The sequence below is a fragment of the Aspergillus novofumigatus genome (genome assembly GCF_002847465.1).
Source record: "Aspergillus novofumigatus IBT 16806 chromosome Unknown P174scaffold_2, whole genome shotgun sequence".
NCBI classification, from domain to species: Eukaryota; Fungi; Ascomycota; class Eurotiomycetes; order Eurotiales; family Aspergillaceae; genus Aspergillus; species Aspergillus novofumigatus.
Window position 1 is genome coordinate 1,095,098 of NW_020194275.1, and position 23,362 is coordinate 1,118,459.

The 23,362-nt window shown below is 51.4% G+C and overlaps 10 protein-coding genes across 10 annotated transcripts; 6 read left to right on the plus strand and 4 right to left on the minus strand.

The window, feature by feature from the left end:
• Positions 1-1,044: 1,044 nt before the first annotated feature.
• P174DRAFT_417682 (alpha/beta hydrolase) lies at positions 1,045-2,119 on the minus strand (the record flags this gene model as incomplete). The annotated part of the gene is made up of 2 exons (XM_024824626.1): positions 1,045-1,654; positions 1,707-2,119. The coding sequence occupies 2 exons, from the start codon at positions 2,117-2,119 to the stop codon at positions 1,045-1,047; spliced, it is 1,023 nt and encodes a 340-aa protein (XP_024685263.1).
• A 705-nt stretch (positions 2,120-2,824) lies between these two features.
• Positions 2,825-3,590, plus strand: P174DRAFT_509851 (putative L-PSP endoribonuclease family protein Brt1; the record flags this gene model as incomplete). Its single annotated transcript, XM_024831608.1, has 3 exons — positions 2,825-2,986; positions 3,070-3,227; positions 3,295-3,590. The coding sequence occupies 3 exons, from the start codon at positions 2,825-2,827 to the stop codon at positions 3,359-3,361; spliced, it is 387 nt and encodes a 128-aa protein (XP_024685264.1). The 3' UTR covers positions 3,362-3,590.
• On the minus strand, positions 3,159-5,890 carry fetC (putative ferrooxidoreductase Fet3). Its single transcript, XM_024828759.1, has 7 exons — positions 5,356-5,890; positions 4,802-5,296; positions 4,525-4,745; positions 4,108-4,457; positions 3,751-4,051; positions 3,295-3,694; positions 3,159-3,227 (listed from the first exon to the last, which is right to left on the minus strand). The coding sequence occupies exons 1-6, from the start codon at positions 5,695-5,697 to the stop codon at positions 3,625-3,627; spliced, it is 1,779 nt and encodes a 592-aa protein (XP_024685265.1). The 5' UTR covers positions 5,698-5,890; the 3' UTR covers positions 3,159-3,227; positions 3,295-3,624.
• Positions 5,891-6,228: 338 nt separating this feature from the next.
• P174DRAFT_428201 (FTR1 family protein) lies at positions 6,229-8,358 on the plus strand (the record flags this gene model as incomplete). Its single annotated transcript, XM_024825498.1, has 6 exons — positions 6,229-6,371; positions 6,505-6,575; positions 6,946-7,077; positions 7,149-7,273; positions 7,347-7,792; positions 7,845-8,358. The coding sequence occupies 6 exons, from the start codon at positions 6,229-6,231 to the stop codon at positions 8,356-8,358; spliced, it is 1,431 nt and encodes a 476-aa protein (XP_024685266.1).
• Positions 8,359-9,500: 1,142 nt separating this feature from the next.
• On the plus strand, positions 9,501-11,476 carry P174DRAFT_509854 (uncharacterized protein; the record flags this gene model as incomplete). Its single annotated transcript, XM_024831609.1, has 5 exons — positions 9,501-9,680; positions 9,741-10,018; positions 10,075-10,436; positions 10,489-11,109; positions 11,187-11,476. The coding sequence occupies 5 exons, from the start codon at positions 9,501-9,503 to the stop codon at positions 11,474-11,476; spliced, it is 1,731 nt and encodes a 576-aa protein (XP_024685267.1).
• A 3,431-nt stretch (positions 11,477-14,907) lies between these two features.
• P174DRAFT_457440 (KGG domain-containing protein) lies at positions 14,908-15,345 on the minus strand (the record flags this gene model as incomplete). Its single annotated transcript, XM_024829552.1, has 2 exons — positions 14,908-15,051; positions 15,112-15,345. The coding sequence occupies 2 exons, from the start codon at positions 15,343-15,345 to the stop codon at positions 14,908-14,910; spliced, it is 378 nt and encodes a 125-aa protein (XP_024685268.1).
• A 670-nt stretch (positions 15,346-16,015) lies between these two features.
• Positions 16,016-17,428, plus strand: P174DRAFT_438468 (oxidoreductase, short chain dehydrogenase/reductase family). The gene is made up of 4 exons (XM_024826547.1): positions 16,016-16,522; positions 16,564-16,611; positions 16,675-17,132; positions 17,180-17,428. The coding sequence occupies exons 1-4, from the start codon at positions 16,336-16,338 to the stop codon at positions 17,348-17,350; spliced, it is 864 nt and encodes a 287-aa protein (XP_024685269.1). The 5' UTR covers positions 16,016-16,335; the 3' UTR covers positions 17,351-17,428.
• Positions 17,429-17,532: 104 nt separating this feature from the next.
• On the plus strand, positions 17,533-18,782 carry P174DRAFT_438469 (putative class III chitinase). The gene has a single exon (XM_024826548.1). It carries the CDS (start codon positions 17,804-17,806, stop codon positions 18,761-18,763), a length of 960 nt encoding a protein of 319 aa, XP_024685270.1. The 5' UTR covers positions 17,533-17,803; the 3' UTR covers positions 18,764-18,782.
• A 152-nt stretch (positions 18,783-18,934) lies between these two features.
• P174DRAFT_438470 (alkaline phosphatase family protein) lies at positions 18,935-21,320 on the plus strand. The gene is made up of 3 exons (XM_024826549.1): positions 18,935-19,151; positions 19,207-19,339; positions 19,397-21,320. The coding sequence occupies exons 1-3, from the start codon at positions 19,074-19,076 to the stop codon at positions 21,166-21,168; spliced, it is 1,983 nt and encodes a 660-aa protein (XP_024685271.1). The 5' UTR covers positions 18,935-19,073; the 3' UTR covers positions 21,169-21,320.
• P174DRAFT_501410 (RNA-binding signal recognition particle subunit SRP54) lies at positions 21,245-23,301 on the minus strand. Its single transcript, XM_024831029.1, has 2 exons — positions 23,103-23,301; positions 21,245-23,035 (listed from the first exon to the last, which is right to left on the minus strand). Exons 1-2 carry the CDS (start codon positions 23,178-23,180, stop codon positions 21,596-21,598), a joined length of 1,518 nt encoding a protein of 505 aa, XP_024685272.1. The 5' UTR covers positions 23,181-23,301; the 3' UTR covers positions 21,245-21,595.
• Between the last annotated feature and the right edge of the window lie 61 nt (positions 23,302-23,362).

The following is a 23,362-nucleotide window of genomic DNA, read 5'->3' on the forward strand; positions in this document are numbered from 1 at the left end:
TAACGAGTTATTTATCAACCATTCATGCTAAGGCTCGCGCTAACGATCTAGCTCAGGTACTCAACGGATTACGCCGCAGGTACAAAGTACAATCAGGAACTGGGCATGAGTGCAGCAACCAAGTCCCAGAAGTGCTTGTCAGAAGAAATCGTACAGTGAAGAGACAGCTCGAGAGTCTCTGGCGAGATATCTGGACCAGGAGGACATTTTATGTCACGTTCATATTTGATATTCATCGACACTAATGGTCATGGATTTTGCTCTCTCAGCAGGACCTGTCTTTTTCTCGTACAGGGGCCAAAGGGTGCTCGTGGTCCCATTCGATCATGAAGCTATTCTACTTCCAGAATGGTTCTTCCATAGATCTTTTTTCTGGAGGCGACTTGAGGCATCTCTCTGACATCGTCGATTTCGGTGTCTTGCTGGCCTCTGCTCTGATCATTTCCCTTCTCAGACAGAGCGCAGAGTTGGGGTATGACTGACGCTCGATTGCACGAGACAAACAAGCCACGGAACAAGGCCGAGGATGCATCCATGATCGTTGCAGGGTTTGTTAATTTAGGGGTCAACACCAGAGCTCGCTTAGCCGTCATGGTACTCATGGAGCCAGTGACTGGCTGATACCGAGTCCAATATATGAGTTAAGAATCATCTCGCTCATGAGCAACTTACCATACAGGCCCCCGGTATGGGGAGAGCATGTCTCCTTAACGACTATCCTGGATGGTCCAGCGTCTGTCCTGATCTCGTCATCGCGCAGAGCGTTGCATTGCCTCTGTGGCATGACACCGATTTACCCGTACTCCCAGTTATATCACTCACATGTCTTGAATGATGACCGCATTAAGTCTTGCGAAACATGACTTGTTCGATCTTTATGTCTAACCAGCAGCCTCTTGACAATGTCATCTAGGTAGCATGAAGCTCGTCTACTGATCTTTTCTCCCCTAGTGAGAGCAAGTAACGCATTATCTGGCCAATTGGGGCACTGGTTTCTAGCATTCTGCTCATGAATATGATATCATAGTCGAGATTGACAGAGGTTCATGACTCCCAAAAAACCCTCTTTAACATATCGCACATCAAGGTGATAGATCGCCTTCCCTCCTTGAGAACCGCATCCATGGCGAGAAACGGATGCGGCATCCCCTTCATCACCTGCAAATCCACCTCTACCCCTGCCTCCCTCAGCTTCGCCGCATACTGCTCTCCCTCTGTGCGCAAGACGTCCAGTTCCCCCACCATAATCAAGGCCGGTGGCAGTTGCGACCAGTCATCATCATAAAAGAGAGGGCTGGCTTCGGGCTTGGCGCGATCTGCTATGTTGGGGAGGTAATGGTTGCGATACCAGATCATCTTGGCCGCGGGAAGAGCGGGTGCGTGTTCATACAGGCGATAGGACTCGTTGTTGGCTACGGTCGCTGTGTTGTCCATGACGGGGACGGAGAGCAGCTGAGCGCAGAAGCGTACCGGCGGCGAGAGGGTGAGTGCTTTATGCGTCATGATGGAAGCCAGATTTCCACCAGCTGACGAACCTCCTGTCGCCACCTTGGATGTGTCGATGGGAAGCACCCAGGCGCCGTCGGAGATGAGCCAGAGCAAGGCCTCCCAGCAATCGTGGACAGCAGCCGGCCACGGGTTTTCAGGAGCCAATCTATAACGTCAGCGACTGAATGTCGACAGGGTGTTTGACGGCGAAGACTAACCTATAATCCACTGTAACCACCACGCAGTTCCCCCGGACACAGACGTTCGTACATACCGGATTCTCGGTGTCGATATTTCCTAGCACCCATCCCCCGCCGTGAAAGTATAGCATCACCGGCCAGCCATCTGCAGGCTTTTCTCCTGGCGGGATGAAGCTGCGGAGCAGAATACCGGGCCCGTCGGTCGCCCTCCGTTTGATGGTGATATCCTCTGTCTTTCCAACTTCGAGCAGAGGGCCACCGCCGGGGATCAGAACACCGCTTGTTCTCGAGGCAGCCACCGGTTGAAGATGGACTTGTTGAAGGTTGATCACATATTTGTTGTAGAAGTCGACATATTCTGGGTCGAGCTTGTCCTTGACGGAGTCATGCAAGGGATATGGCGGTTGCGAGGTGTCGGCCGAGACGGACATTTTGATCTGGCACTCACAGGAACAATATAGAGCAGCTTATGGGTTATATGAATTTGAGCAGGTGAGGAATTGAATAGTGAGTCATTAGACCAGAGGGTTCATTTACTGTTTGGTATTTGGAAGCTTCCCCTCAGGCCGGTTACATTCCGTCCCTGCGAAGTAAGATCTTGTCTTGAATCAAGGGCCGTGGGGGTTGCAACTGTATACAAAGTATGTACTGTGCAGGACGATCTGATCCTCTGCGGTTGATATCAGGGAAATAGTCGACCGTGGAGATCACCACGTACGCCGTAAGCCCGTGAGATATCCACTGTATGACACACGGTATGATAATCGAAGGACAACCTCCTTGCTTGACAATGCAAGGTAGCAGTACGAGCAAGTCAACCGAGTCAAATCCAAGGTCAAGTTACAATGAGCTGTCGTGTCGTGAGGGGTTCAATGCAACTTTCCCGCCTGCGATTGGCACACGGCCTTGTTTCCGCGCGTGGGGGTGAAGGGGAGAGGGGGGGGGAAGTAGATCGATAATGGATACGATGCATCCATGCATCCACGCATTGTAGATGCGCATGTATGCCCGATTACCGTACGAAGTGATACTCTCATGTACCTTATATGTAGATATATATATATATATATGAGGGGGATGGTACCCCGCACAGCAAATTCTCATATCCTTAGAAGAGAAAACCAGTCAACATCAATATGGCAACCAAAACCCCCGTCCTCACCGACAAAGCCCCGAAGCCTCTCCCAGGCATCTACTCGCAAGCCATCATCGCTAATGGAGTCGCCTACTGCTCCGGGGCGGTCGCGATGGATCCCGAAACAGGGAAATTGATCGATGGGGATGTCAAGGCTCATACGGTACTTTATATATCGTTGTTCTCTCGCTGGGTGACGAATGAAGAAGAAGAGAAGAAAAAGCATGACTGACAGCAGGCTTACAGCATCAATGCATCAAGAACCTCACGCATGTCCTCGAGGCGGCCGGCACCACTATCGACAAGGTGGTCAAGGTTAATGTCTTTCTGTCGGATATGGATAACTTTGCCGATATGAATTCGGTGTATATGCAGTACTGGGGGGATGTGAAGCCCTGTCGGACGTATGTTATATCCCCGTCATATGGGTTAATGTGCTCTGGGAATCTAAACTGATGCGTTGTACCTTAGTTGTGTGGCTGTCAAAACGTTGCCGCTGAATACGGATGTAGAGATTGAGTGTATTGCTGTGCTGTGATGAGCTGCGCTGCGGCATTGAACCGGCGTGTCGGATTCTTTTTAAATTTCCAAGGTATCATTATGAATCTATACATAGTGGTATTCAAGAAAGCATGTGCAGGTCCAGTAGCAATCTACCATATCGCACAGTGTCAGGAGCACTAAAGATCTGCCACAACTGTATGCGGGGTCTAATATGTCTCTGTACCTCACGTCGGACTAGATGTAGAGGGCATTAAACCTGCCGGATCAATGGAAATTCCTTCAATGTAGAAATGGCTCTCAATTCTCGTCCGAACCATTACTCGGCGTCGCGCAAGTCTGAGGCGCAGTAATCGGCGCCATGCCGTACCTGTTTCCGGTCAGTCAACAAGTGCATTAGGCCTAAATTCGGGGAAATGGTCATACCAAGCTATCGACAATAATCCCAGGATAGCCGCAATGCAGCTGAACACCAGGGCAACGATGCCCTTGGTCGTGAAGCCCGCGGGGAGCGGTGCAGGAGATACATTCTGCCCGGTCAGATCGAACAAATCCTTGGTGTTTCCGGCCGCATTTCCCGCGGTGAGGGTAGCGCTAGCCTCGCAGACCTTGTAGTGATCTTCGGGGATCTTGAGCGTCTTCTGCAGGTCCAGAGGCGCTTCGATAAAGGTCGCCGCTAGCCCTGAATCCATGTGCCATTCAATGTGGCAGTGAAAGAGCCATACGCCTGGTGTGGTAACTGATTAGCTTCACTGCAATGAAGAGGCTGTTTGAATAACATACCCGGATTGTCGGCCTGGAAACGGAGGACAAAATTGCCCTGCGGGCGGACTATAACAGTATCTCTCCTCATTGGGACGGATGGGAATGCCGTATGGTTGCTGGGATCATAGTGTCCCGCGTTGTCTTCGCTGCGCGCAATCACTTGGAAAGTGTGTCCGTGCAAGTGGAAAGGATGCTTTCCGGCATCGTCGTTGTTGAGGATAATGTCCACGATATCTCCCTTTTTTAGGACAATCGGGTGTGTGTTGTACCCGTAGACAGCAGGGTCTGTTGCCGCTGAGCCGGTGGTCAGTGCCGAATAAAGAGTCGGAACTTTGGGCATGACATAGGTGATTCCGTTGAAAAAAGCACTTGTTCCAAAAGTCAGCCCTAGTTCCTTGAATCCTGACTATCTGACCGCTTGGTTGTTGCTCTTACTAATTGGCCCCGTCTCCCAGATTATCCATCGTCACGTCCAGAGTGACGGTGTAATCTGCTTCCTTGTGCAGCGCCATGCCATCCACTGGCACCAGGTTGAAGTCATCATAAGGCTCAAATGCGGAGATTAGAGCTGGAGTTGGCTTGTCAGCCTTGTCATTATACATCAGCCATCCCGTCACGTTATAATTCAATGACTCGGGAAGTGTATCGAAGAGATCCTGTAGGTTTCGTCAGCTGTGGGCATCGCATCATCTTCGAGAATTGAAGCAAATACCGTATCCATACTGCCCACCATGGCGTAATTCTGGCTGGTCTCGTTCTTCATGGTTACCAACACACTGTAGCGCTGTGCGCTGGCGATGTAGATCATATTGGTCTCCGACGCATTGGTCCAGACACCATCCACCTCAACAATCTTCATCGTGTGGTCTTCAATCCAAAAATACTGACTGGCAAACGCACCCACATTGACCAAGTGAAAGAGGTATGTCTTGCCTGGCTCGACTGCCACAGTGAGGTTCTGAGTGTCGTTCATCAGAGCCGCTTTGGGCACAGGCTCCGCGCCGGTGGGATTGGTGACGCTAATGAATGACTTCAAGAGCGTTGGCATTTGGTCGTGGTACCAGTCGGACAAGCTAATGACTCGCTCCTCATCATACTGCCCGATATACGGATTCTTAGGGTCGGTCACCACCAAGGCTTGTCGGAGCCCATCAGGGTATTGGCCTTTGGTGTGTGAATGGTACCAATAAGTGCCAGGTTGCTCAACCTGTGCAGATCGTTAGACTGACATGAACTCAGTACGCTTCTACCACATAGTTTACTGACGGTGAAATTGTAGACAAAGGTAGAACCTGGGGCGATGGCGCACTGAGTGACCGACGGAGGACCATCCATATGGTTGGTCCCATTCTGAAAGAATCCATGCCAGTGGACACTGGTGGTCTCATTTCCCAGCGCATTGTGCACTTTTGCAATGATACGGTCGCCCCTGGTAAAATTGAGTACTGGAGGAGGCCATTGACCGTTGATCCCAATCACAGGACGCTCGAATTGACCATCGGGATTAGCGGTAACCCATGTGATATTCCAGTCGTAGTTGAGGGTAGCAGCAGAGGTTGTCAGGATGTTAACGACAAACGTCGTCAACAAAAGGAAGCCAACTGCCATGGCACCTCTAAAGATGATGGAGGAATTGCGAGGATGTCGAGAACTGGGCCGAGGTGGAAGGGAATCTCAACTTCCAATAGAAAGAAATAATGGGGGACAGCCAGAATGGCAACTGATTGATAAGAGCTTTTTACTTTTTTTTAGTTCTCCCGTGGGATCGTGCCAAAAGTCAATTTTATTATCACCGAGTCGCTAACAGTAAGGTATTCATCATAAACCATAATAATAATAATAACAATAATAATGATGTCTATCTAATCTATTTGCTTTGGTCTCATGCCATTCCAAACCGCTTCTGCCGTTTGATAATTGTTCCTGTGGTCCGACGCATGGTTCGCTAATGTGGGGGGAGTACGAGGTACCTTACTGTATCAGTGCTACACATGAGGCATTAAATTTCATAACGATGAGATTGATCAACATTGATTAGGGTTGCGACGACGACAATGATAATGATACTCCCTGACTACAATCAACCTTCGTTTCTCTGCTTGGCCTGAATTCTTTTCGTGGTCGTAGTCAACCATCCCCATGCCAGGGTTCATCATCCTCCAAGTCCAGCCTGTCGCTTCACTCTTGGTACTTGGCATTTCCCCTAAGGGTCCAATGATGGATCGACTGCTAATTTGTCCATTTGCTGCTGCCCAGTGCCCACAAGATCCACCCTCTCTAGTGTGAGCTTATCATGCCGTATCTTTCTTGTCTTCAGTGCTTGGTGATTCCTTATTGCTTCTTCTGTGTGTGGGCAGTGAAATATTTTCTCTTCTGTATCAGAATCAGCCAGAAAACCTGCTGTACTGAGATTAGATTATGGAGAGAGAAAAAGACTACGAAGTACTCTGTAGAGAAAGCCAAAATTGGACCGTACGATCCCAATTGTGTGTGATGGGCCGATGATCCGTCTGTTCACGGGTTTCAGGTCCACGAATTCGCCCGTAAAGTTCAGCCTGTTGAGCGCCACCACCCAGGCCAGTTCTCGCTGCAAGGAAAACCGATCCAACCAGAAGAAATCTTCGTTATTTTGACTTTCTCTCTTCTCGCGTCGAAACCTTCTGTTCCTGTCTGCTGCCGCGGTTCCCGTTCTTGCGCCATTTTATCAATCAGATAATCGAGAGGTTTTTTCCCTCGTGACTGTGTGCGTTTTTATTTTATCAATCAATCAGGCAATTAGTTAAGTCTTCCGGCGTACTGCTTAGATAATATTTATCATATCAATCAATCTTTCAATCTTTATCGATCAGTCACTAGATTGTGATATTATCCACAACTCCCCCGACTCCCATCCCCAACCCCCTTCTCATGGTCAAGTCTCGGTTTTCGAATCCTTTGTCGTCTCCCTCTCAGCTCACAAGATGACGAAAGACGTGTTTGCTGTTCCAAGTATGGGTTTCTTGACTAGACTCGAATTACCTTTTAGAAGAGTTGACTAACGTTTCTTCGCCTGCCCTCAGTCTTTTTCATCTGTTTCCGAGAATGCGTCGAGACCAGCATCATTGTCTCTGTGTTGCTCTCATTCATCAATCAGACCTTGGGACGAGAGCAAGATGCTACCGCACGTAAGAGGCTGATCAGACAGGTAGGCCCATATATTCATATTCGCCTTTCTTCTCCGAACTTCAGGCTGATCGGGTGGGTTTCCGTTCTTCTAGGTGTGGTGGGGAGTTGCCATTGGGTTGTTCATCAGTATTTGCATCGGTGCTGGCATGATTGGAGCTTTCTACGGGTATGGCAAGGATCACTTCGCTGGTACGGAGGACCTGTGGGAGGGCATCTTCTCCCTGATAGCCAGTGTCATCATCACCATCATGGGTGCTGCACTGCTTCGTGTCACCAAGTTGCAGGAGAAGTGGCGCGTCAAGCTAGCTCAGGCCCTGGAAGCAAAGCCGTTGACTCGCGGCACATTCAAAAGCAACCTCAAACTATGGGCGGAGAAATACGCCATGTTTCTCCTCCCCTTCATCACCGTTCTCCGTGAAGGTCTCGAAGCGGTGGTGTTCATTGGAGGCGTCAGTCTCAGTTTTCCTGCAACCGCCTTCCCTCTACCTGTTTTTACCGGTATTCTCGCGGGAGTGGCCATTGGATACCTACTTTATCGGTATGTTGGACCCCCTGAATCAGCTGTCTTTTCAAATACTGATGGTCTGCAGAGGAGGAAACCAAGCCTCCCTCCAGATCTTCCTGATCATCTCGACTTGCTTCCTCTACCTGGTTGCTGCCGGCCTCTTCTCCCGAGGCGTCTGGTATTTGGAGAATAATACTTGGAACCACGTAATTGGTGGTGATGCTGCAGAGACAGGTGCCGGCCCGGGATCGTATGACATCCGACAAAGCGTCTGGCATGTAAACTGCTGTAGCCCGCTCGTTAATGGTGGCGGAGGATGGGGTATCTTCAACGCCATCCTTGGCTGGACGAACTCGGCAACCTATGGCTCCGTCCTTTCATATAACCTCTACTGGATTACTGTGATCGTCTGGTTCGTGGCTATGCGTCACAAGGAACGCCACGGACATTTGCCTGTGGTCGACCCTCTGCTGAACCGGCTGCGAGGCCGAAAGTCTGCCGAACCTCGAAACGGACGGCAAGACGTCGAGGTCAGCGCGGTACCATCTGATTTGGAGACAGAGTCAAAAGTACCGAAAAGCGGAGCATCCCTTATATGAACGAGTGACTCTCGAAGAGGACTGAACGGCTATGTATTTAGCAATATAATCCGATAAACATACCGATAGACTAGATCAATCTATGAGCAGAGTCATTTGGTCATCTTCCGTTCTGGTGTGAGAGCATAAGCTGGCAGCAGAGCTGAGCCGTGCATTGTTGCATCATAGCGTTATAGCTTTAACCCTTGACACAGGCAAAAACAAGACAATTTGATTCTTACAGGGGATAGACGCCCTTCAATCCTTTCGAACTGAGTGTTAAAATGTCCTCTTCACCACGGTCACGTGCATCCCTTCGTTGACCTCCATGCACCAACTGGACCTCCCCGTTTTCCTCTCAACTATCCTGTCCTGTACCCCTGTGGTCACTCCTGCATTCAAAGATCGCTTTGTCTCATTCATCAATTTACTGTCTCGCTGTTCTTGTGCTTTGTACTCCGTGACCTCGAAAATGATTGTGTCTCAGTGGATGAGAATCGAGGACTTGCCCTCGACAGTGGCTCAAAGCACGAGTCCAGGCTCTTGAAACTCCTGCATACTAATGCACATACACAGGTTCATCAGAATTCTATTGAAAGGGTCAACTCCTTCAAGTGATTGAATAGCGATGGCCTATCAATTGAAATGATCTTCGACTCCTCAACCCACCCCTAACACCACCAATCACTTTTGGTGAGCTGTCAACTGTCCTTCAGGCTAACATTCCAGAAGTATGATCTTCCATTCTGGAGCCCTTAATTCCTTTAATTCCTTCAAGCTTGGGTGTTATTCAGGATCTTGGGGACACGCGGCCGACGCTGTCTGCAGTTTGCACTCTATGTCTTGCCCCTCTACATTCCGATCCTTTTTGTCTCCGCGTTGACGCGCCTGCAAGAGATCAATTTACACCTCTTCTTTTATTACTCTTCAGTGCGTCCTTTTACCTTGCTATTTGGCACTTCTCTATACAATATGTCTATAAGCTATCCTGATCACCCGACAATAAGACTTCTGCAATCAACGGCTTCGACTGCCGCTGTGGCCTCTCTTCCGTCCACTTATTGCGCGTGTAGATAACAGATTAACAGTCTGTTCCACTGTGTGGATGCTCTTTTATGCTAGCTTGTGATACAGCATCTCGAGCTGCTGTCCCCACATTCATCATGGCTGATCGGCCTACAACGCCTCAAAGGCGAGGGTCATGGACCAAGGTCGTCATATTTGTTTCCCTATATGTCTTGTTGCTCGAATCCCTCATCGAATGGGTACTTGTGATATATCTTTTCGTCAATCGACAAGTCGATTCCAAGATGCTGCCGAGCTTGGTTCTGATTCTCATCGCGGTAAGATCTCTCCCAGTGCCTGTCATAACTATGAACCGATTCTGATTGCGGAGTGCGCAGTCTCTCTTCACTGTTCCACTTGTGGTTTTGCATAGCCTACTCGCGTGGCAATACAACAGAGTCCAAGGATTCCGGCGGCAAAAGAAGTTCTTGCACGGCGTGTGCACATATCTTCTGCGGCTGACAATAATCGTCTGGGTAGCAGCGAGTGTAGCAGGCTTGGTGGTCATTTCGCAACAGATCTCATGTCTTCCGGACAGTATGAACGGTGGTTTCTGGAAAACCGGTGTCAGCTGTGCGCTTCACAGAGCTGCCGTTATCATTTCAGTTCTATCCTTGTGAGTGATGGCAAGTCCCGAGTTGTTATGGGAAAAGTGTTGATGAGAATATTCAGTGTCACCGTCTGTCTCTATTTCTGCTCACGCGAGCTTTGCCGCCGACCTTACGACGTGTCTCTGTTGGGCGTATACTCGCAGCGGCAGCCAATCCGCGGCGACAGTGTCTGTTCCCAAACAAGCTTCGACAGAGAAAGCTGCCTGACAAATGACATTTACTATCTTTGTCGTGGGCCTGATGTCACGTTCGGCACCCAGGGGGTATATATACCGTCCGGCAACGACGACCTTATGGAAAAGTCCGTTTCGCCGACTATTCAACATCCTCGACCGATACGCCCAAAGTCTCAACTTCGGCTTGATACAGACCAAGCATGCGAAGCAGCGGAGATCCTATCAGGGACAACTCTTGCTTCCACAGGTAAGACTCATGCTACGTAAAGAGGCTGTCAGGTTAACTAACGTGGCCCCAGTATCTCGCACCCCCACTGTCGCAACCCTGAAAACAGCAAGCGAGGCTTCGTTCCAGAATCCTCCCTGTGCGGAGCTGTCTGGCACTCCCGACGTCCCTACGATCCCTTCTTCACTGCGACACTTGAGACAAAAGTCGTCCATATCATCCCTTTGCAGGTCCCTTCTCAAAGTCCTGCCCATATCGATTCCTCTGTCGGCGGATCCTCAGATCCGTGCCCTAGCTGAAGCTGATCCCCGTCGGGATATCGAACAGCAAGCACGAGGCGACGATGTTACTGTGAAGCAGGAGCAGACTGGGCAGTCACCAAACTCCTCGCCCAGCCAGAACCCCTCCCCCTCTACACCAAATCGGGGTTCTGAGATGGAAAGCTCTGTCGCAGTAGCTCAGTTGAAAGGACCTTCTCGCCCACGATCAATGACAGCAAACTCCGCCGATGCTCCCGAAGTCGTGGCACCGCCAGCCACAGTTCACAGATCCAATACTTCAAATACACTTCCTGCCTATCAGCCCCAACACCCTGCTTACATGCTCATCCCACCAAATCAAATCGCCCGACGGCCGATGGACCGACCTCCCAATCGCCGGGTTTCCCTCATCGAGCCTAACACGGTCGCCCGTCGTCACACGCACCGCTACAGCCAAAGACAAAGACCAAGCTACCAGTTCGATCCAAACCAGATCCCCCGCCACACGCAGAGCCACCATCACCCCCTCACCAGCAGTTCGAGCAATACCGTACTATGGGCCCGGCCTGGCGCCGAAACGACGTGGAAATCATCTATCCCAGCACACGTAGACCGCGCAGCTCGACTTGCGGCGGGATCGCTTCGCTGGGCCACGGACCCCTGGATAGTATCAGGGAGACAGGTTCGTCCGTGGACGAGGCTCGAGCGACTGCGACGCTTGATGATCAAGGGAGGCGCACCATCCTCGACGGGAATACGTACCGTGGGGCCAATCGCACCAGTATGCATAGATTTAGCTAGGATTGTTTTCTAGTCTGCCGGTCAGACATGAGCCCAATCACCGAGAGCGCATTCGATATTGTCAAGTGGCTTCAGACATGGGTTGTTATTGGCTTTGGAACGCCCTCGCTTTCTTTTCTTCCATACTCATCTACATGTAGATGAGTCTTCTTTATTTCTTTGAAGTATTTATACTGAACTCCTTCTTTGTCATATGTTTGAAAACGTTATAGATTCTCATTTCATGCTGGAGATTTGTAACTTGTTCTTGAAGAGATGACCCATGTAAGGGGTCATATTAGGCGATGGGAATTATGCAAAATCGTTCTGTGGACTTGAATTGAGCGCTATTCCAATCCTAATGCTCGGCAGTGAAACGTCCTAGAGAAGCAAATTGCGCCTAAATTATGCCCAGAGCTCAGTGTCAACCAGCTAGGAACGTTATCATCTTACACATAGAAACAAACTCCACGCAGACCCTCAATAAACGCCAATGACTCCATAAAGCAGAGAAAGAGTGTATGGGGAGGGCATTCATACTTCCTATCCCTCCGTTCCCTTCCGCTGAGCATACTTATATCGATAGGCCTGCCTGACGCGTCGCCCATCCTCGCCGAGGTTCTCCTTGACGTCGCCGACTTCCTTCTCCCCCCAGGCCCACATGAGGGCTTTGGCCATCCGCTGTCGCTCCTTTAGGAGCAGGTCCACGCGGCCCTCCCACTCTTTCTCGCGCTTCTCGACGGACCGGGCGATACGCTCGTCCAGCGCAGCAGCCGCCTCTTCCTTCACGGCAATCGCAGATTGTAGTCTTCTGACCTCGGTGTCAAGAGACTGTATTTGAGCGTCTTGCGTCGCGCGCGCGGCGAGCAGGGACTGCACTTCGGCTTTGAGTTTGGATTCTCGCTTCTCGGCAGCGGCAAGGAGATCACGTAGTTTGCGGGTTGAGTCGGCGTGGGACGAACGTAGAGCGGAGATGGCGGTGGCGTGTGCGTTTTGGAGGCTCTTGAGTTGGGCGCGGTACGATTCTTCGAGCTTCTCTGCCTGGCCGGTGTTGCGTGGTGTGGGAGGGGAAGGGGGAGGACTGGGTTGCTGCGTATTCTTCCTTGTCTGAAGACGGCCGATGGTTTCGAGGGCTTCTGAATGCTCCGTCTTCATCTGGCTGAGTTCTCCCTGGACTTTATCCAGGCTGGTCCGCAGGTCGTCTATTTGTTTAGTGAGGCGGGTATTCTCGTCTTCGACCGACTTGAACAGGGTCTGCGCCTCAGCGGCTTGTTCTTGGGACCGCTTTAAATCGAGCTCAAGGGCCTTCCGAACCGAAGATGCCTCCTCCAGTTCGGCCCGGGCCTTGGCCAAATCCTGACGATATTCTTCCATTTCATCGTCTTTTGACTCAGCCTCCCTTGACAAGGAAGGCTTGCCGGACGAACGTGTCGTGCTATGCGGGTCAAGATCTTTAATAAGTTCGAGAATCTCGGTGTACGTATTCCTTCCTCCTGCTTCGAGTGGCATCTCTGCCGCCATGGCCTTGAGCGCGTTTCCTTGAGCCGTAACCTGCGACTGCGCGCGGTTAAGGTCGGCTTCAAGAGTGCTATTCTTCTCTTCTAGCGGGCGATTCTTGGTCTCCAGTGATTCAACCTTCTCTTCAAGAATTCGGCATTCTTGGTTCGCCTGCTCTAGTTCCATCTCCAGCCTGTCAATCTCCATGAGATTATCATCAATTTGAGCCTTGAGGCCATCGATCTCAGTGTTCTTCTCTCGCAGTTGTAGCTCTTTCGCTGCGGTGACATCTCTCAGCTTGGCTAGGGTGTCCTCGAGCGTAGCATCGCGTTTCTTCAACTGTTCTTGCGCCAGATCCAGTTGCTGACGTAGGTATGCAATCGTCTCCAGGCGCTCTGTGTCCAGGGCCGGGCGCGTATCCCTGCTCTGCAGCTCCTTTTGCATATCGCCGAGCTGTTTCTGAAGCGCACTGAGTCCGGACTGGCTGAATGAAGATCTCCTCATGTACGACTCTTTTTCGTCGTTTTCGTTTTGGAGCATCTGTATCTGCTGTCGCAAATTTGCCTCGTCGTCGATTTTCGCTTGAAGATCGTCCAACTGGCTTGACTTCTTCTGGAGTTCAGCCTGCAAATGTTTGATCTGCTCCCCGCAGAAGCGGCTTCCAGTACCCGTCTATGGTTTCTCTCCAGCTGCTGATCGCGCTCTCGAATTGTCGCTTTGAGTTCGGCGATTTGACGCCGCAAATCCTCGTTCGAATCCGTCGTATCCTTCTGTAATGTAGCCGTCTGTCTTTGGACAGATGGTGTGGAAACAGGTTGGGCTTCATCATCGGGATCCTCCTCAATATCTTCCAGCTGGGTCATTTCCTTGGCGAAAGCGCCTGTCCTACGCAGGAAATGGGATGGAGTGGACATGTCAACCGGAGGTCCGAACTCACTGTACTCGCCAACTTCCGCTTCGTCATCTGGGCCAGGCTGCTGTAAGCCATGCCCCTGTTGCTGTGGCTGGTGGTCCGCCTCCTTGTCTTCTCCTTGCCCCTCTTGCTCATCGACCTGAGTAATCGATGGCTGCGGATTGTCCTTCAAGTGCGCTGATTGACCCTCCTCCCAATCCTTGTCCTCCAAGTCATCATCCATGCCCATCAGGTACCTCTCCATGTTGGCAGTAAAGTCCTCCGGCCCACCGACCTCAGAAAGCTTATCCTCCTCATGCGGAAATTTCAGATCAGGTAGGGTATCATCATCGCGAGCTAACTGTGTGCCGGATAAAGCGCGAAAATCGACAGTATATTCCGCTAGTCGCGCATCGAGTTCGTTCGCTTGATGATCGGGAGACGAAGCTCTAGAGAGCGCTGGCGAACGCGCTCCGTCACTCTCGGCAGCGACACAGTCGGAAACAGGACTATCGGCACGTGGGAGAGAATCGACCATTCTCTCCTCAGCAGGAGGAGGGGACGATGGCATAAACAAAGGTGTAGCGATTGTGGACGCGCCGACCGTGTCGTGGGTTGTCGGGTCTGGCGAAGTGTAGCGGGTGTCGGCCATGGTGAGATCTAGTCGAGGGTGCGCTCAGGCGAACAGCATCGTTCAGTTGCGTGGTTGTATAGATATATTATATTGATAATGCGATAAGAATCTCGATGCGATACACGAAGATGGCCGAAGGAACCTAATTGAGATGGATTGAGTATTATCGCCAGATTGATAGATGAGTGGATGATCTTCGATGTGAGAAACGCGCACTTTGTGTATGCCTGAGTTCTCGGGCAATAACGGTAGATTGTTTATAGAATGCCTGATTGGGACTGGCGGAAAAATGACCGTGACGTAACATCCTCAGTAGGGGGCTTCATATTCAGTACCTAGAGAGATATCTAGTATCTAGGAAATTGATTCTGTCTACATCTAGATATACATCGCATCTATCTATAATCTACATCATAAACTTTGGGACATTTATGCCGTCCATGACTCCTCAAACCCCGGACTTGCTGTTGAAGGCTCATGAGTGCGACGTCTCTCTCCAGCAACGCCCTGATGTTTCTCCGCCTGTTCAGCTGCTTTCCTGGTCGCACGACCTCCTCGAGAAGCGATTTCGTGCTGCCGATGGATAAGTCACTATATGCATAACGGGATGCATGGCCGCCTTCCTGGTCTCACCTGTTTCTCAGGGTCCATATTATGGAAGCCTCCAACACCCCTAGCTCTACCTCCCTTGCGACCACCTTTGCGACCAATCTCGGAGACCTCTTCCTTTGGACGGTTGGCAAAATTGCCTGGGTTTGGGTGATGGTCTGCTCTAGTTGCGACCGTTGCAGCTGTAGGCCGCCAGAGAGATGTAGATCGACCGAGATGGTTCGAGAGGAGATGTGGACGAAACAGGGAGCGTTGCATTATTTTCGGTTAGAATATTAGAGAATTCCCTAATTTCGCAAGATATGTAGATCGTAAAGATTCGATTGGCGGAAGGAATCAAAAAGCTGACACCAGTAGAGTGGGCACTGTAGTCTATCTTGCAAGGCAGATGTTTATGTAGCCCTGCCAGTATGCTTGCACTCGCCTCCTCCATGGCAAGAACTCTCGATATACTAGGTCAGGAGGCGATCAACAAATCACCTCCCTGTTTATTGGAATGTCGAGAGCCTGCGCATGGCAAAGTAAACTATCGACAATCATGATTTGCTCATTCAAATATTCATTGATTGGTCGGAAGGCGAAACCCGTCTGACAGCCATATATGTCATCGTGAAAACATCGTCATGGCCCATGTGGGGGATGGACAGGCAAACCGTAGATACAGATGACCGAGTCAGTTTACCAGCAAATTGGCTAGTAATAAGAAATCGAGAGAGGTAGCAGTGACCGCATACAAATAGAGTTCTCTCTTATGTATGCAGGGGAGGCGAGATGATGCTGGTCGCAGACTTAGTAGTAGCTGTGTGATCGTCGAAACAGAGTCAAGTAGTTAACTATCAGGATCTACCAACGATGAGTCAGCAGGCCACTACAGGTAAAATGAATGCACTTAATATTAATTAATCTGCTTGCTGAAGCACTAAGGTAATGATCTCACAGTTTACATGAAATAAGTCATGGACTGGTCGTGCATCAACTTCCAAGATAGAGATTTGGCCCAGATAGGCGCATCTGACCTTATGCAAACGTCATACTATCCAACAGTCAAGCCTCAGCCTTGGTCGATGGAAACGTGCCCTGATTTTCACCCGTGGTCCACAGGATCTTGATCTTATCTATTGCATAATCTCAAGATGGGTAGTGCTAGATATAAAGGACTAGCTGGCATTCATTCAGAAGCTTATTCAGAAGCTTCGAGCGACCGGTGACTCCAGAAACTTCATACTCTTAACGATAGACACGCACAGAATGGCTTCAATACGCTTACTCAATTCGCTACCAGCGTCCATCACCCGATCTGGACGACTTTCCAAAGTCGCCGCTCCAATTACGGCATATCGAACGTTCTCCTCGTCCACGCTGCGCTTAGATCCGGAAGCTTTCAAGAATGACAACCCTGCTGCGGCTTCGACAGAAAAGGCCTATCCCAATTTCAGTCTACGCGACAAGGCCTATGTTGTCACGGGGGCGGACGAGGACTGGGGCTTACCATAGCGGAAGCCATGGTACAAGCGGGCGCACAAGGTGACTCTCCTCTGGCTGCACATGCTGATGATTCCTCAAAGCTAACCCCAATTGATCATACAGTGCACTGCTTCGATCGATTAGACACTCCTCACCCCGATTTCGCATTATCGCAAGAAGCGTCCAACAACCTGGAGGGGTCAATACATTACCACCACGTCGACGTGCGAGACAGAGAACACCTGAACAAGACGATCAGTAAGATCACCAGAGAACACGGGCAGATCGATGGACTGGTAGCAGCCGCGGGCATTCAGCGTGTCAAAGACGCGGTAGACCACACTCCCCAAGATGTCGCGGACTTGATGGACGTCAACTTCACGGGCGTCTTCATGTCTGCCAACGCCGTCGCGCAGCAGATGATGCAGACCGAGCGGCCGGGATCCATTGTGCTCGTGGCCAGTATGTCAGGAATGATTGCTAACAAGGGTCTGACCTGTCCTGCATACAACGCCTCCAAGGCAGCAGTCATTCAGCTCACGCGGAATCTGGCGATGGAATGGGGAAAGCATGGAATCCGAGTGAATGCGCTGTGTCCCGGACATATCATCACCCCATGGTTCGAAAGAACTTCGAGGAGGTTCCCGGCTTGAAAGAAACATGGGAGAAGGAGAATATGCTAGGCCGACTGGCGGTTCCTGAAGAGTTCACAGGCGCCACTATCTTCATGCTCTCACCCGCAAGCAGTTTCATGACGGGAAGCTGTCTTGTCGTTGACGGTGGACATACAGCTTGGTAAAGGACCGTGTAATTATATTTGATGAGTTAGATACTGTATGATATGATATCCTGCGAGCAATAATATAGCATCTTGTCTGTTATATAGTTACTCATAGTTAAAAAGGGACAGCTGAGTCAGCAGCATCTCCGACTTTGCGTTTTGGAGCCGAAAGTTGGAGTCTATCCTATATCAACAGACTGGCCATCTTTCATTCGATCTATCTTTTTCCGGCGATCTTCCCGCTGCAGAGGCCGCCAATTTCGATGTGATCCATACATGTTTCATTAGCACATTATCACCAGTGATGGTGTTTACATTTGGACGGATACCGCAGTCGATATTGTCAGCGGGGCAACAGACGATCCGTTCCATTTCCTAATCTCGCATCCCCGCAGCAACCCTTACACGATATAAGTCAGGACTGCTCGCATCGACGTATCTCTCTATGCGACATCTAAATCAATATAAATCATGCCTCCAGTGCCCGGACAACTCGAGCGCCATCGCGTCATTTGTTACCATCAGACCCTGTGTCCGAACCGAGGCGACTATGTCTCTGTGCTGCCTCTAGTGGAGAACAACACCGGCATTACCCACGTCATCATCGCAGCTTTTCATCTGAACGAGGACCCGGGCCATATCACGCTCAACGATGATCCACCTGACCATGAGATGTATAACCCGCTGTGGGCGGAGGTGCCCATGCTGAAACGCAGCGGTGTCAAGGTGATGGGAATGCTCGGCGGGGCAGCGCAGGGGTCCTATACGTGTCTGGATGGCGACCAGGAGAAGTTCGAGCGGTACTACCAACCTCTTCTAGCGATGGTTCGGCGGCATCAGCTAGACGGGCTGGATCTGGATGTAGAAGAGGAAATGTCTCTGTCCGGCATCATGCGGCTGATCGACCGATTGAAGCTGGACTTGGGCGATGACTTTATCATCACCCTAGCGCCTGTCGCGGCGGCTCTCTTGGGAATTGGTAACCTTTCTGGGTTCGATTATCGGCAGCTCGAGCAGCAACGAGGGTCCAAGATCAGTTGGTACAATGCGCAGTTCTACAATGGCTGGGGCCTGGCCGAGGACCCTCGGATGTATGCGGCCATTGTTGCGCAAGGATGGTCACCACAACGCGTTGTCTACGGGCTGCTGACGAACCCAGGAAACGGGTCGCAAGGCTACGTCCCGCGAGAGAAGATCGGGCCCATTCTCGCAGTGTTGGTTGAGCAATTTCCGAACTTTGGCGGTGTCATGGGCTGGGAATACTTCAATTCCATGCCTGGAGAGCAACAGAACCCATGGCAATGGGCAGCAGAGATGTCGCTTAGTATGCACATGAAAGATGTGCTAGCTGCTGCTCGGCAGATGCTTACTGCGGGACCTATGGCCAACAGTTTGATGAATGTGCTTGGAGATATGATGCATCAACAATAGAATAATATTGAAACATAGATCATTGGATATGTGTAAAAATCATTAGTCAATCTATAGCACCCACAGACTCATCCGGGGGGGAGGTTGACTTGGGGATGGCGATAAAGAGTGGCATATACAGTCAATTGCAGCGGATGTCGTCATACCGCCAACAACCCATTCGCCGCTGTCGTTCAATGTCCGATGCACACGCTCCTTCGTAACCGTTTCACCCCGGTTTTACACCGTTATCCCATTTCTAACAGGCTACCTGGCCTGACTTGAGATGATTCTTCCCTCTCGGTAGCTCATCACGACTTGACTTGCAGACATGGTGTCTTTCCCGCAGATTGCCGCCGCAACGAGTTCCGCGATCCTCAGGTTGGTGACCTTTGTATTTCTACGATGGGTAGGTCTCCTTTTGTGCGTGGATTTTTCGAGATAGTCCACTAAGTTGTTACTAGGTCCCCGGTCATCGTTTCCCGCCCATTATCTTCACATCATTGGCGGTGTACCTCGCGTCACTGCGGTCCTTAATCTATCAGGACAGCGAGAGTGCTGCTCCGCGCAATAATGGAAAAAATGCCGGAGAGTCCAGTAATTGATGGCCCTCTTTTTCGTATTTTCGTCCATGATGCTGATATTGGTCTCCAGGAAGGATGGAGCGCTCATCTAAAGCTCAGCCGCTCAAGACGCTGTTGACTGGTTTGCCCTGTCGTCGATCGCCCCTAGCGACGCGCCTGACAGCCTTGTTGAACATTGTGCTTACGCTTTTGACTCTGGACTTCATGCTACGAGGTGTGGTCTTCCACTCGGGCAAGAGTCTCACCTTTTCACGCATTGGTTATGTCTCCCCCACCACGGCCAATCTGCTGGTACGAGAGCCTGATTCCGCGCAACTCCCCCTGGTAGTCTACTATCAAGAGATCTTGGAAGATGACCCGTCGAAATGGGTCGAAGAGGGCGTTATCTATTCGCTGGATGACTCGACTGATTACACGACGTCCGTGACCATCCAGGGCCTGAAGCCGGCCTCCAGCTACCGCTACTCTCTGTCCAACAAGCAAACAGGCACCTTCGTAACAGCTCCTCTGCCAGGCACGGAATCGGCAAACAGACTGGCATTCGTGACATCGAGCTGTATCAAACAGAACTTCCCGTACAATCCGCTGTCGCACTCGCTCCGTATTCCCGGCATCGAGACGATGACCGAAACGCTGGGCAAACTGCCTGACCTGCTCCGTCCCGCGTTCATGATGTTCCTCGGCGACTTCATCTACGTCGATGTGCCACAGCGGTTTGGGTCGTCCGTGTCTCATTACCGTAGCGAGTATCGCAGGGTCTATTCGTCGCCATCATGGTCCAAAAACGACGCCATTGGCCTCCCCTGGATTCATACGCTCGATGACCACGAGATTGCCAATGACTGGTCCAAAGGAAACACCACTGCGCCCTATCCCGCCGCCGCGGACCCGTATATCCACTACCATGTCAGCGTGAATCCTCCCATCCCACCGCTGGCATTCGCCAAACCTGAGAACACGACGTACTTTTCGTTTATCCACGGCCCGGCCTCCTTCTTCATGCTCGACACGCGCACCTATCGCTCCGAGCCGACGCAAGTCAACTCTACCATCCTGGGATCCGCTCAACTCCAATCCCTCCTCGCGTACCTCGCCCGCCCCGAACCAGCCGAAGTCCGCTGGAAGATCATCGCCTCCAGCGTCCCCTTCACCAAGAACTGGCACGTCGGCACCACCGACACCTGGGGCGGGTTCCTGCACGAGCGCCGCACCGTCTTCGAAGCCATGTGGCGCGCCGAGCGCGAGCTCGGCGTCCGCGTCGTCCTTCTCAGCGGCGACCGCCACGAGTTCGGCGCCACCCGCTTCCCTGACCCGATGCTGGATTACACCGGCGAGGATCTCCTGGCACACACGGCCGGAGAAGGCGTCCACGAGTTCAGCGTTGGCCCGCTCAACATGTTCTATTTCCCCATCCGCTCATACCGGCAGACCGACACCGAGGATGTGGCGGTCAAGTACGTCCCCGACGGCAACGTCAAGTACGGCCACATTGACATCAGCATCCAAGACGAGCAGATCGACACAGAGTCCGGTACGCCGGTGACGGTCCCGAGCTCTGTCCTGACGTATACCCTCTACGTGGAGGACCAGGTTGTGTGGAAATACAAACTCAGCGTCCCCTTGCCCGAGTACGATTCCCTCATGGCGGCGTCGTCTGCGAAGCATCCACGACTGCCGCCTGGCAAGGTCCTGGTGGACAATCGGAAAGCGGAAGGGTGGCACGCTGCAATCCAGACCGCGGTGGGTCGATTTGAGGAGGCAGCCCGCCAGTTTGCACACCGGGCCTTGGACGAATTCTATGAGTTGCTGGATAAGACTGAGAGGGCGGAGAGATTGGACTGATATCCGTTTCCGCGTGTGGACAAGTGGGCTTGCTATAGGACTTATTTACTTCTGAATATTGGGGACGGTAATGGTTGCTTTGTACTGGAGTTTGAAAATTTTAATTATCTCATCTCACTCGCATTCACGTCTTCCTCTGAGCTATACAGTGTCAAATGTCAAAAAAGTACTGTCATATGTTAAGGTCATCCCCGAATGATCGAAATAGAAAGGCACGCCCAACGCCGTACAAATGCTCGACTGATCCGAGCTACAGATCAACCACCCAAGGCACCGCATAAGCGTGAAAGTAACCATCCAGGGAACATAGAAAGAAGAATGCATAAACGTAGACAGCCGTAACTCTCGGAACGAAGAAGAAAAAAAATGGCAAAACATCACCGTCCTCGTCCTCGTCCTCCACCCATCAAACCACTCATTTGGCTCATCATGCTCTGCAAGTCCATTCCCCGAGCCCAGGCATACCACCGCCGCCTTGACCCTGCAGCATCTGCATCATCTTTGCCATGTCGCCCATTCCGGGAAGACCGCCCGCACCAGCACCACCCATGGCCGCCATCCGCTTCTGCATGGCCGCCAGCTGCTGCTCCTTGTTACCGCCCTTGAGCATATTTTGCGCGCGCTGCATTTGTTTCTTCTGCCCGCCGACTCTCTTGGCCATGCCGGCCATCATGCGGTGCTGAGAGAGGAGATCCTCAACTTCGCGGACGGTCGTGCCACTGCCGCAAGCGATGCGGACCATACGGCTCGGTTGTTCTACGAATATCTTGCCATCGCTGTCCAGCTCGGCGGCGGTCATGCTGTCGAAGATATACACCATACGGCGAAGCTTGAGCGACCCATCTTCGTCGTCCAAGCCAGCAGTCAGGTTGGACAGTCCGGGAATCATGCCGGAGAGTTTTGAAAGGGGACCCATCTTCATGATCGAGGTGATATTCTCACGAAAATCTCGCAGCGTGTAGATACCCTCCGCGATATGCTTGTATGTTTCCTTAGCGGCAGCCGAGTCCTTGGTCACCGCCTGCACATGCTCCACGAGACCGGCCATATCGCCCATCCCAAGCAGCTTCTGAACGAAAGCCTTGGGCTCGAAGCGTTCCAGGTCCATCAAGTGCTCTCCCGTACCCAGGAAGATGATCGGCGTGTGCGTCGCTGCAACAGCGGAAATGGCACCACCACCGGCGGCATGGCCGTCTGTCTTCGTGATAATAATGGCACCAAAGTCAGCAGTAGCCTTAAAGGCTGCTGACTGAGTCTCGGCCGCCTGACCGATGGTACTATCGAGGACAAGGATCGTCTGGTCCGGAGTAACGGCGTTCTGGATCTGTGTCATTTCAGTGAAAAGCTCCTCTTCCTGCTTGTGTCGACCACTGGTATCCACGATGATAACCTCGAAGCGTTCCTTCTTGAACTTGGCGACACCCTCGGCTGCCACCACAGCGGGGTCCGTCTGTATCAAACTACCATAATACGGGATCTTGGCCTTGGTGGCATTCTGCTTCAACTGGTCAAAGGCACCCGCACGGAAAGTATCCGCACAGACAAGTGCTGTTTTGAATCCGCGCATCTGATAATGTCGCGCCAGCTTAGTACACGTTGTCGTCTTTCCCGCACCCTGCAACCCCACAAACATGATCACATTGGATCGTCCTTTCTTCGGGCGGAATGGCTCTGCATGCGGATCGACCAGCGCTACCAATTCATCGAAAACGGCCTTTTGAATCAAGCGCTTCTTGTTGACGGCAGGTGGCAACGAGGAGAAGTTCACGCTGGATTTGATGGATTTCCGGAGGGTCTGGACGAGGCGAACGTTGACATCAGCAGATAGCAATGCGGCACAGATCTCTTTTAACATGTCATCAAAGGCCTAGCAACTGTCAGTATCCTCTCAAAAGACGACTTCCCAAGACAAAAGGGAAGATGGAGCTACTCACTTTCTCATCCAGATTGCTAGAGCGTGTCAAATCATTGACGGCGGCGTTGATTCGCCGCCCGAGATCCTGAAGGACCATGGCGGATATTGACTATGTTGGAGGGGCTGATAGAAGAAAACAATTGTCCCAAATTGAATCCACAAAAATCCGTAGAGAAACGGAGTGTCAGTGCGAGAGGAGGGTATTGCTCTGCAGTCGACGAGATGCACAAGCAAAAGGACAGCAGAAGCGATGCGGAGAGTCTGGAGTGCCCCGCTAGC